Raw genomic sequence first — 12,891 nt, forward strand, 5'->3', positions numbered from 1 at the left:
GCACATGTAAAATTGAATTGATTGAAGAATACTATCTGCAAATTACTATTGTAAAGAACCAACGTTACCAACCTGCAGTTAAAGGGTGTTTGAATGAATTGATAACATGGGAAAGGTGCAGCTGACCAAACCGATATAAACATAGGATGGGTTTAGAAACAAACAGTGATGTCTGGAGGTGGGGGCTTCAGTGGCTTAAGCCCCTGATCTCTGATGGCCAGCCACCCCATGATATACACAAACAATCGTGGCAAGCCCCTGATGTTCTTGCTCATTGTGTACCATTCAAATTCCAGTTACACAATAAATCAGTTTCTTTCCAAGTTCTTACTTATTTGAATAATTGTGACAAATTACTGTGTTTTAACTAATGGTAACCATCAAGGGGCAACATAGTTTTTGTGTATGAAGTGGTTTGGTACGTAGTCTACATTGCAAGAAATACATAGCATTTGTCTTAGAAATAGCATGAAGAGACTGCTGAAAGGGTTAAGTAACGAGACAGGGGGATCTAGGCTGGTGACTTGAGAAACTGGCCGATGTCAGGTGCCCAGTAAGACTTGCCAGTTGTCACGTTTTCCTTGAAAGAAGAAGAATTGAACTTAAGAGATATTGAAAGATAAGAATGTAGTAGAAATGGGACTTTTATTTGGGTATTTGTGCTTATTTGAATGTGTAAGCCAATGAACCAGTCAGAGTGAATGCAAGCTAGCAAACCAATCAGAGTAAGCAATAATTCTGCACTTCTATGCAAATTCAGTTGTCTATAATTTGAGTCTCTGTCTTTATTCCGTGACCATTTGCTGACACCTCTACTGAGGGAACATTCCCTTAGTAAACTGCTGTAACAGGGTGCTCCCTCTTCATGAAGAGAAATTACTGAAGCAGTGAACAAGTTTCCTCCTGCTTGGTTCCTGACTCAAAGAGGTCCTAGTGGAGGATACATTTATTTCTTTAATATAGTTCCTATTTAATTTCTTTCACACTAAAATGAATAGCTATATGAGGAACTTATTTTGGTTCCTTTTCTTCTTTCATAGGTTTATGCTAGTTCTGTATTGGTCATTTTGTATTAATTGATATTTTTCAATTGATAATTATTGGGTACTACTCTATTGGGTGTACTTTGAAAAATGTTATGTTTAAGAAAATTAAATAACAATTAGTCATAGACCCTTGTGAGGGACGGCCAGGAAGACCCTGCCTCCCTGGGTTGTGGAGGCACTATGGATTTCCACAGGGTGCCATGGGAACTGGAGTTCTCCAACTCAGCCCTTTTGGGTTCTGTGGGTGCTACCAGGGGGTGCTGTGGGGACTGGTGAGCCCTTCTTTGTCAGGCTTCCACTTGACCAGGAAGTGCTTCTGAACCACAGCTTTGGTAAACCAGAAGTGCTTCTGGGTGTAACATAAAAGGAGTTGCCTGCAATAACTCCAAGAAGCAGAGTCCCGAGGAGGAGGAGGAGGTCAAAGCTTGCATGAGGACTGGAGGAAGACTGGAAAGAGTGGACAACGACAGAGAGTTACAGTATTACTCTGTGCTGTTTAAAGCTGTGACTGTGTTTGAGGCGGGTTGGAAAATCTTACAAGGAAGAGTTTCCCATGAATAAATCCTCCTGTTTATTACAAATTTCTGTCCAGAGCCTTTGTGTTGGGCATTTGGGGAGCTGGAGCACCTCCTGGTGGTCACTTGAATTGGACTCTGCTGTGTATGAAAGCTACTGAACCAGCACAAATCGATTTGTACTCTGTTTTTTAACTCCATTGCAAAGTGTTCTTAAAAAAACATTTTATGGAGTTAATTATCTGTGGTGGGCTGGCACCCTGCCCAGGGTTTGTTTCCTGCCTTGCACCCTGTGTTAGCTGGGATTGGCTCCAGCAGACCCCTGTTGACCCTGTCATTAGGATATAGCTGGTTAGATAATGGATGGATGGATGGAGTTAATTATAACTCCATATAATTATAATATTACAAAACTATTTAATAAACAAAAATGTAATAACCGAGTCTTGGCTGAAGTAAATACAAAATGTGAAAAACTTCAACTTTCATATCTGTCAGTCACTGAACACACCTGAATATTAGGCCATGCATATGTCCTCTAACTTGTTGTATTTTATTTCTGTTTGCAGACATTGTTTGCAGCCTGTGAACTCGGTGTTTTTGATTTGCTCTCCCAGTCAAAACAACCCATGCGAGCTGCTGAAATAGCCCACCGCCTAAAGACAAATGTGGATGGCATGGAGCGCTTATTGGCAGCATGTGTAGGGCTGGAGTTGCTTCACGCGGAGATGATTGAAGGAGAAGGTATGAAGTGTTTGGTGCTTTCTTTGGTTTCTATTGCCTAACACAGACATTCTCAGTTGCAGTCCTGGGGATCTCACCTCCCCCCATGCCCATAGTTTTTTATTCCAATCAGTTTCACAATCAGTGAGTCATTTTATCTCATTTTATTAGCTGTTCTTTTTTTGTGATAAAGTTATATTTCCAAAATAGTCAAGTAAAACAAAATTGTACAGAATTTTTATAATAGAAACCCTTCCCTGACGACACACCCACCCCACACTCACCTGGTCTGCTTTCTCTCTTGTGTTACACCACATTCAGAAAAGCACAGCAAGAGATTCAGGAATATTAAATATTTAACATTCTTTTATTGATTTCCTATTAATTTGACTTCATTCTGTGTAGTTTGCTCCTTTAGTTGTCTCCTAATAATGACAATAACAACAAGCAGAGTAGACACCCAGAACACAACACAGAAAGCTGAAAGGCTGCAACTACTTCAGCGTCAGCCCCACTTGAGGTGCTCATTAGTCAATAAGGAGTTAAATGACCCGAGCGCTTGGAAAAGCACAATAAAAATCAGGATGATTATGAAAATCTTCAAAAAAAAGTTAAAAAAAACACACTAAAACTGCCTTGATGTAACATACATACAGTTAATGCTTGGTACATTCTAATAAATAGTCACCAAATTTAATTTAGTTATTTTTACATTAACCCAAACCATAGAAACATCCAAAAACAGTTTGATAATTATTATTTAGGGTAGAAGTTCAGATAAAAACAGAAGTCAGTGAGAACAGAAAACAGCAGACAAGTGGAAAGCAAGACTGAGTTTGAGAACTGCTAATTCCATAGCAAGGCCAGCAGATACCAATGCATTCAATTTATGATCTCGTTTATTGCCCCTGTGTATTAACAGATAGCATGAGTCTTTTCTGGAGCATGGCGGTACAAGACAGAGCCAACTGGAAGGGGTGCCAGTCCATCAGAGGACACATTCACTATTGCACAATCACGTGGGGACAGTTTAGGCTCACCCACTGGACTTGTCATTGGGATGCGGGAGGAGATCTGGAGGACCTGCCGAAAAAACAAAAAAAACATTTGACACTGAGAGAACATGCAAACTGCTCACAGTATGAACCTAGGGACCTGGGTGGAGGACACGGTGCTGTGCACACTTCACACACACACGCACACACACACGCACACACATGGGGCCAGGCCAACTTAGTTAATCAATCAGAATTATTTTATTTACCAACTTTTAACAGCTTGGTGAATCACATAGATAAAAATGCCACTTTCTAATAGAGAGATGGATATGAAATGCACCATATATGAGAAACATGGATAGGAGAGGCACTATATACTGTAATACATGGAAAGAGAGATACAAGACACTACAAATAAACAGATAGATACACTGATTTGAAATGCAGCATTTAATAAATTAATAGAAATCAATATATAATAGATATGAAAGATAGTATAAAATAAATATATAGATATATATATATAAAGGCACTGCTGTATGATAGATAGATAGATAGATAGATAGAGAGATAGATAGAGAGATAGATAGATATGAATGGCACTGCATAATAGAAAGACATGAAAGGCACCATATTATTAATATATAGATAACTAGGAGGCTCTGCCCCCTGCTCACTTTGCTCGCCAACCCCCGGGTTTGGTGTACCGGATATACAATTTAAACAGATTGTTATTTTCATGGGAATTGTTAAATATGCATTATTTTCACTTTTACTTTAAAACTTCAGTTAAAACAATATTTGGAATTAAATTTTCTTCAAGATCGCATTGAATTTTGATTCTTTGTTTGGATTTACATTGTGACAACGCAACATATAACTGCCCGTAAGTGAATATCGTTTCTTTCTCTCTAATAAATAAGCCAACTTTTTCGAATGTTTGTCCATGTGATTTGTTAATTACCGTAGCAAAAGCTATTCTCACGGGAAACTGTAAACGTTTTAATATGAATGGCATATCAAGAACTCCTTTTGTGTCTAATGTTATTCGCAGAATGTGTACTACATTACCTTTCTTGTGGTGTGTTAAAATTTTACGTTAGAATTGTTCGACCAATTTTCAATACAACTAATCTTGTCCTATTGCACAGCCCATTACTCAGACAAAAATTACACAATAACATTATGATACAATCTTCTTTCAACATTAATTTGGCCGGTAGAAGACCAAATGGTGTTAATGGTTTTAGATATTCTTCGTGATATCGTAAGTTGATGTTTTCATCTTCTGCACTGTCACCACCAACTGCTTCAACATAGTCTATTGATACCCATTTAATCAATTTGCCGTGTAACTGACAATTTTTTGCGTTAATTTGTTTGACTTCATCATTTCTCGCTGCCATATTTAGATGAATGGGTGATTCTAAACTGGATTTTCGTAAGTGTGTTCTTAAGTAAGCCCTTTAATGGATTGGTGTCTGTCCAGGTTAAGTGCCAGAATGCACCTGATGGCTGTGGTCTTGTTTGAAAATAGTTGTAAATAGGGCGTGACTTGAAAGAATCTCACGGTAAAAGTCTCTGTCTCACGGGACTTCATTCCAAAGCGTATCTTCAAAAAGTTACATCTCTTTCCAAGATTTTTTTTATTATAATAGAGAGATGTAATAAAGTAGACAGTAAACAGAAAAAAGGTTTGAGGATGGCCACCCTGTATACTGGGAAAAATAGGCAGGCAACAGAACTAATTAACAGGTTGAATCTGGCCAATAAATATGGTCAAATAAAGGAAGAGGTGGAGTCAGGGAGGCCGGAACAGGAACTGGTGTGGGAGGAAGATGGGTTCTGGGTACCAGAGCTGACATCATCAAAGGGTGCAAGAGGTGATGTCATCAGTGGGTGGATCAGTGGTGATGTCACTGAGAGCCTCGGTCTTCGGCTAACCTACAGAGGGACAAAAGGAGAAAGGATCAGATGACAGTGCTAACCTTTGACTGAGAAACCACACTATTTGAGCCTGTAAACCACCGTTTATGAAAATAGGTGCATAAATATTACAGATACTATACAATTAATCCATAGCTGTATAGATATGAAAGACACTGTATGATATAAAGGCGTAAATAAATATGAAAGGTACAATATGAGTGAAAGATGGACAGGTGGATAGATATGAAACTATATGATATAAAGACAGGAAAGGCAGTATATGGTAGATATTATTAGGAAAGGCACTATATAACAGAGAGATAGACAACCAGCATTAAGACTGATCTCACTGTCACAAAGGTTATATAGACAAGACCTGGACTTGACACCCTGGGGTTTGATTGCAATATTCATTACACTGTAGAAATGAGTGGCACCATTAAGGAGTAACAATGTACAATATGTTAGGTGCCCCATGCACATGCAAAAAATCAAACAGCAGCCTGGGCAGAAACATGCAATACTTGAGAGACATGCCCTGCAGGTGGCTCTTATCTTTATACTAATAATTGGTTAAAACTGTAGGAATAATGTGAGGTGGAGTGAAATTAGATTAAGACAGAGAATGTTCTTATGTTGAGTTGATCAACATTTTCACATCCATTTCCATTTTCTATTTTTTCAAAAGAAGTATTTTAACTAACCAGTGGCTTGCTGTTTTAATCAGTAACTCTATAGACAGTAAGACACTCTAGAGCAAAGGAAGTTGCACAAATAAAGATTGACTGAGCTATTATGGGCAGTGTGAGAGGGTGTCAGGCAGGAAGTGCAGTGCCATGGTTAGAGCAGGGTTGTCTACGGAATGCAAGAGTCTGATTTCAGAAGAGCTGCCTGTAATTCATGCAGACAGGCACTAGGGGGAGGTCTGCAGCATACGCATGACAGTAGGAGGACCCACCTCATTGGGAATGAAGAGATGGCAGCCACTTGAGAAGTATCTGACTCTGCAGCTTGTGGAAAAGCAGACAACTGTGTATCCCGGATGTTATTTTTATCATTAGTGATGCTTGTATCTCAGACTATGTCAGACACAAAAATAAATGTCTATCGGCTGCATGTTTTCTTGCAATTGGGGCACTGTCAGGTTGATTGCCCTATGCAGGGTCAGACAAGAAGTCATTGCAGCACATTGCCTACAGAAAACACTTGAAAAAACTAATCCATGGACACTAAGGTATCAAATTGGTTAAAGGAGGGTTTGGAAAGGTTGGGAAGAGTAGGGTGGTCTTATGGAACATTAGGGGTACCTGACTATAGGAATTCAACTGCAGAGCTTTCTGGGATATCAAAGATTGGAGGCAAATGGTGTATTTGGGCAATGGCAGGAAGAAAATGTGCTAAGAGTGTTTCGAAATAGTTTGGGGGAATGACAAGAAACTGTGGTGCTGTATTTGTGGTGTTAAGCAAATGGACAAGTGGATAAGAAATTAGTTATCTGTTTTTAATGGAAAGACAGGACACAGAGTTAGCCCAGTGAAGCACTATGTGTGTAATTTCTATGTTAATTAGTGTTCCCTTATTTAAATTCTTATTTCTTTTGTCTTTTTTCTCTTTCTTCATCATCTAAAGCACTTTGATCTACATCATTTGTATGAAAATGTGCTATATAAATGAATGTTATTTATTCTTTCAGCTGTTTATTACAATGCAGAACTTTCCCGAATATACTTGACCAGATCCAGTCCAAAATCCCTGTTCCAGTCCATACAGTACAACTCCCAAACAATTTACCTGTGTTGGCACTACCTGACAGATGCAGTGCGGTAAGTACAGTAGATGACCATTTCAGCTGGCAACTGGCTACTTCCTTATTTAAAAAATGTCGTAAACATCCATTACTTCATTCTCCACATCAATACAAGGTTGTGAGGTCCACAAATTCATATTACTAGCACAGTCCACGAGACAGAAGGTACTCCTGGGAAGCACGCCATTCCTCCATAGTGCACACAAGCCCATGATAACCCATACTGGGCCAGTTTAGAGACACCAGTTAAATGAACTGTGGGAAAAAAACTGACAAAGACACATGGGAATGTGGAAATGCCATGGGATTTGAACTTTGGATGCCAGGAGTTATAAGGCAGCAGTGCTCATCGCTGTAATATCCATACAATAACCATTCATCCAGTTTATTTAATGGAGCCTGTGCTGCTACAGCAGCCTGTGGTAATATTGTAATTAGACTGTTTGGTACATTCCTACCCCAACCCCCTATTTAATTCATACATATTGGTATGTCCCTAGCTCCCTTTGTGCTATTGGCGCTGCTATAGTCTTTGCTTTACCTTCTATCATATTGTATTTTAGGTTAAGGAAATTATCGTCCTTTTACCTTCAAGTTGTCAATGGTTTTCACGTCCTAGTACTTGTATGACTTCTTGCCAGAAATCTATATTAAAGTATATGGATTCTCAGCCTTGACTTTCTTGGTGAGTAAAACTATCTGTCCACGTTCACTACAACCAGTGGGATGACGCACACTCGGTACGGACTGGGTCTTGGAAGAGAAGACTCGCTAATACGGCGTTCAGGGATAGAATAGGCCTATTTAAGGGATGGTAAGACATTAAATCTATCCATCTATCTGTAACACTTTTTTATAAATCTCTCTATTATAAAAGAAAATCTTGAGACGAGGTGGCACGGTGGAGCAGTGGGTAGCGATGCTGCCTCACAGTTAGGAGATCCAGGTTCGCTTCCCGGGTCCTCCCTGTGTGGAGTTTCCATGTTCTCCCCGTGTCTGCGTGGGTTTCCTCCAGGTACTCCGGTTTCCTCCCACAGTCCAAAGACATGCAGGTTAGGTGCAATGCCGATTCTAAATTGCCCCTAGTATGTGTGTGTGTGCGTGCCCTTGTGGTAGGCTGGTGCCCTGCTTGGGGTTTGTTTCCTGCCTTGCACCCTGTGTTGGCTGGGATTGGCACCAGCAGACCCCCGTGACCTTGTAGTTAGGATATAGCAGGTTGGATAATGGATGGGTGGATGGATGTTGCCAAGAGATTTTGTCAAGTGCCGCCCTCCTGTCAACCATTTACAACCACGCCCACGGCCCACTCACCTCTCATTCATCTGAATGCTTTTGTCAGAAACAGTTCCTGCGCTCTAAGCTCTTATAAATTTTTATGTTTTCCTCACTTTAAGTTCCCAACAAAAGAAGACTTATTATGTCGAAATCTTATTGATGAATTTCATCCCGAAGGGTTATCAACAGAAGAAATGAGTACACGGGCAATCCTAGCACCGAGAAATGATGAAGTCAAATGAATTAAGGCGAAAATTGTCAATCGGTTACACGGCAATGACGTAAAATTTTAACAGGCGACAAGAAAGGTAATGTAGTACATCTTCCGCGGACAACATTAGACACCAAAGGAGATACTTGATATGCCATTTGTATTAAAACATTAAGAGTTTCCCATTAGAATAGCTTTTGCTATGACAATTAACAAATCAAAAGGACAAACAACCGAAAAAGTCGGTTTATTTATTAAAGAGAAAGAAACGATATTCACTCGCGGGCAGTTAGACGTTGTGTTGTCATGATGTAAGTCCAAAAAACGGAATCAAAATTCAATCCGATGTTGACGAAAAGTTAATTCAAAAAATTGTTTTTACTGTAGATTACAGTAAAAGTGTGAGTTTGAAAAGTACTGTATTTGTGTGTTAATTTCAAAGCCAAACAGAACAAAAACATATAACACAACAAATCCCTCTAATGCAACATCAAACATAATTTTCTTTCAATTTATTATGTTTTACTATTTTTTACTATGGTTAATTACGCGCTGTAATGTGTAAAAAGGAAAAGAGGAAGGCCTAAGATGAGGTTTATGGATGTGGTGAGAGAGGACATTCAGGTGATGGGTGTGATAGAGCAAGACAGAAAGATATGGAAAAAGATGATCCTCTGTGGCAACCCCTAATGGGAGCAGCCAAAAGAAGAATAATAAGAAGAATGTAAAATAGTTAGTTCTATTATGCATATGTAACAATTCCCATGAAAATAACAATCTGTTTAAAATTGTACATCCGCTTCCAGACCTGCGAAGTGGCTAGCATGTAGTGCCCACCTGGGGGTTGGCAAGCAAAGTGAGCAGGGGGCAGAGCCCCCTAGTCTTTTTATATGCATGTTATATTGAGTCTTTCACATCTCTTTCCATTGCACCTTCTATCTGTTATCTTTTCTCTCTAGTCCATTAAAAGGTTTTCTCACACTTATCACCAGCTAACTCACCATAAATGCTTATAATGGTGCCAGTGGAATAGTGAAGTACCTTGAATAGTGAAGTAGTCTATATAGGCATGGAGAGAACACTCAAACCTCTAGCATTCAGCGGTGTCATACCCCCTGAAATCCATGCCTCATAATAGAAGCTGTTACTATAATGCAATTCTTTCACATAATATTGTTTTTCTGGTGCCTACAAGCACTGGACTTAATTATAAACTTCTAATTCCCAGCTAATACCATTCAGTCTTACCACAGCCACTGCTTAAGGCTGGTTAGGTGCCTCTCTCCAGGTGGGCCCAGTGGCTCCACAGTCAGATTGGTGTTGCTGTTAAGTCTTTGCTCTGTGAACTGTTGGGCTGCACTTCAGGTCCCACCTGTAAAGTCAGCAAGTCACTCAACCTAACCTCTACTGGAGTTTAACAAAAACAAATCTGTAAACAGTCATAGAGTAGTCTGATCGTCTTGGAATAAATATGTCGGGAACATCCATGACAATATTAATAATTAGATTTGTAAAGTATTTTAATTTCTTGTTTTGCAGAGAAGGAAGAAATCAATATGAAAGAGCATTTGGAGTTAGTTCCAAGGACCTTTTTGAAGCCTTATACAGGTATGGCTCTTCTTTCTTTCTTTCTTTCTTTCTTTCTTTCTTTCTTTCTTTCTTTCTTTCTTTCTTTCTTTCTTTTAGAGCAATTTATTTAAAAATGTCTCTAGATATGCACAGCATATACAGTAAGTGCTTTAGCTCTAGTCAATTTTTTAATAAACACAGCAGTGCGGGCTTCTCAGAGGTGGCGTGCTGCAGTCTGTTATTAATTACTGAGAAATGGGGATGACCAGGAGAGGAAATGTAAAGCAAAGCCAAACTCTAAACCAAAATCCAAATTAAAGAATTGTAGTAAGAAGACAAAATCAAAGAGGCAGGACTCTGAGATTGCCCTGATTATGGTATTTTCAGAAATACACTCCATAGTAACCAATAATGTCCCATAACAACAGCAATTCAACGTAATGGTGCCCATTAAAAATACAATGGTGACAGAAACAATGCAGTTCTTTTCTCAATAAATGAAAATAGTATTAGTAATAAAAATGTCTACAGAATAGATTACAATACTTCAGAAAACCCAAAATGAGAACAGCAACAAGTTGAAACGAGTGGTCAAGGTTTTTAAAAGCACACAGAATCATCATATAATCAGCAGAAGAGATTTTGACTTCTGTAGGAGATTTATGACTTCCACTTTTTAAATATAAGGATAAACCATATAATAATAATAATAATAATAATAATAATAATAATAATAATAATAATACATTTTATTTATACAAGGCGCCTTTCAGAGAACTCAAGGACACCGAACAAACAAACAAATAAATAAATAAATACAAAACACAATTATAAACAACTTAAAACATCAGAAAATCTAAAAATGAAAACCAAACAAAACCACTATAATTAGGAGGAAGAAGAAAAAGCCATTTTAAACAAATGTGTTTTAAGTTTACATTTGAAAGATGAATATGATTTGATATTTCGGAGATCCGCAGGTAATGAGTTCCAGTGCTTGGGAGCAGAACGGCTGAAAGCTCTGCTCCCCATGGTGGTTAGAGGGGCGGGAGGAACGGTCAGACAGGTGGAGGAAGAGGATCTAAGGTTACGGGATGGAATGGCAACATGTAGAAGGTCAGACAGATATGGAGGTGCGAGGTTATGGATGGCCTTAAAAGTTATATATTGGACCACGCAGCTCTCAGACAGAGTTATGGGGAGTCTGCCCTGATAGCATCAGGTGTAAAGCGGTCACCAGTCCCTGGATGGGATGCCACCCTGTTTCTCATGCTTAATGGAACTAATCCTTGATAGAATTTCAATTTATCACAGAGCAGCCTTACTCACACACAGCTGCATTAGCTCCAAGCAGGCCAATTTAGAGTCTCTAGTCTACCTAACCTGAATGTTTTTGGCATATATGAAGAAATGAGATAGATCTGCAAAGGAAACCATGCCAACTCCACGGTTGTGGGTTCCCATTCATAATATCCATTACTGAATGCTTTTTGCTGATGAAGATGAGAGATAGGATTCATTGCCTCTGATTACCGTGAAATTTAGATTCACAGGTACAAGCAATACCATTCTTAAACAGCACACCTCCTGCATTATCATGGGATCAGTGGGACTCATCTAGAACGTTATGGATCAGAATGCTCTTACCTTTTAACCTTAACACTCATACATACACACACACCCTGTCCATTTAGGCGCTGATTATGAGTGATGCCTGCTCAGCTTGTCACTCCTCAGTACTCCACGCAGGAACTCACTAGCTTTAGCAGGAACAACAATTAAGTGAATTGGTCTGGTAAGCTTTGCTGAGCTGAATGGCCTATTCTTGTCTAGATTGTTCTAATGTTCTTATGCTGTAACACATAAGTGTCTATGGGTATAACCTAAATGCTAAAAGCTAAAATAACTTGGTCCACAAGAATAACCTTGACGCATGGCAGTTGATACTCTTTTGTGGTATCCTCAGATGTAGCCGAGATGTTAAAGACTGAAACGCCTTGACCCCTAGTAGTAATCTAGAAACATGGAGGCTGACAGTCCTCGCTTTTTTACATCTACCCAGCCAACAATATGTTACTCACACTGTGCTGTCCTCTGTTGGAGGCGTCCCCCCTCAGCCTGCTAATGCTGCAGGAAAAAAGTGGCATTCACTTCAGACCAGGGGCCCTGTATCCCCTTTATTACTTCAGCCACTCAATATATGCAGACAAAGTATAGAAATTTAAAATCAAATTAGAATTTATTAAAATAGAATAATAGCAAATGAATGAAATGAAATAAGGACAAAAAAGCTCTAATAGCAATATATCCTTTCCTCAAAGTCAAAAAGAAACTCAATAATACTTTTCCTAAGGATATGAAAATTGATGGTTTGCATCAGTGGGAACAGCAGCATCAGAGTTGGAGTCCTCCTGGGGGGCTTTTAGATTCAGCAGTCTTTGTGATTTGATCCTCAGGAGGGTGGTTCATTATACAACATGGCCTCATGACCTCATGATATTACATACATAGATAACTGGCTTACGACGCTGGGGATGGACATTTCGGCCTAACAGCTTATAAAAAGTAAATGTAAACCACTTTATCTTGTCTAGGGTGCTTATGTGTGGTATCTCCAATTACCTTTACCTCCATCTGTTTGAGTTCTACGCTGTCTGGCCATTCTGTCCAAAGATTATAATATGAGCTATAGATAACATGAACAGGAAAATAAACAAAATATGCAGAATTGAAAGAAAACAGAATAAAATATCCTGGCAGTGCCACTCACAGAGCATCACAGTACTGCTCTGTGTGGAGTGAAGTCCCAGTAGGAACT

At 39.1% G+C, this 12,891-nt stretch overlaps 1 protein-coding gene across 1 annotated transcript in view; it reads left to right on the plus strand.

Annotated features, from left to right (window-relative positions):
- asmt (acetylserotonin O-methyltransferase) overlaps positions 1-12,891 on the plus strand; it is a 75,808-nt gene that overhangs the window by 13,105 nt on the left and 49,812 nt on the right. The window contains exons 2-4 of the mRNA XM_039743555.1: positions 2,131-2,305; positions 6,905-7,034; positions 10,044-10,112. Of these exons, the coding sequence (XP_039599489.1) occupies positions 2,131-2,305; positions 6,905-7,034; positions 10,044-10,112 (374 nt within the window). The remainder of the gene's footprint in view (positions 1-2,130; positions 2,306-6,904; positions 7,035-10,043; positions 10,113-12,891) is intronic.

Source organism: Polypterus senegalus, chromosome 2 (assembly GCF_016835505.1).
Source record: "Polypterus senegalus isolate Bchr_013 chromosome 2, ASM1683550v1, whole genome shotgun sequence".
Classification (NCBI taxonomy): Eukaryota; Metazoa; Chordata; class Cladistia; order Polypteriformes; family Polypteridae; genus Polypterus; species Polypterus senegalus.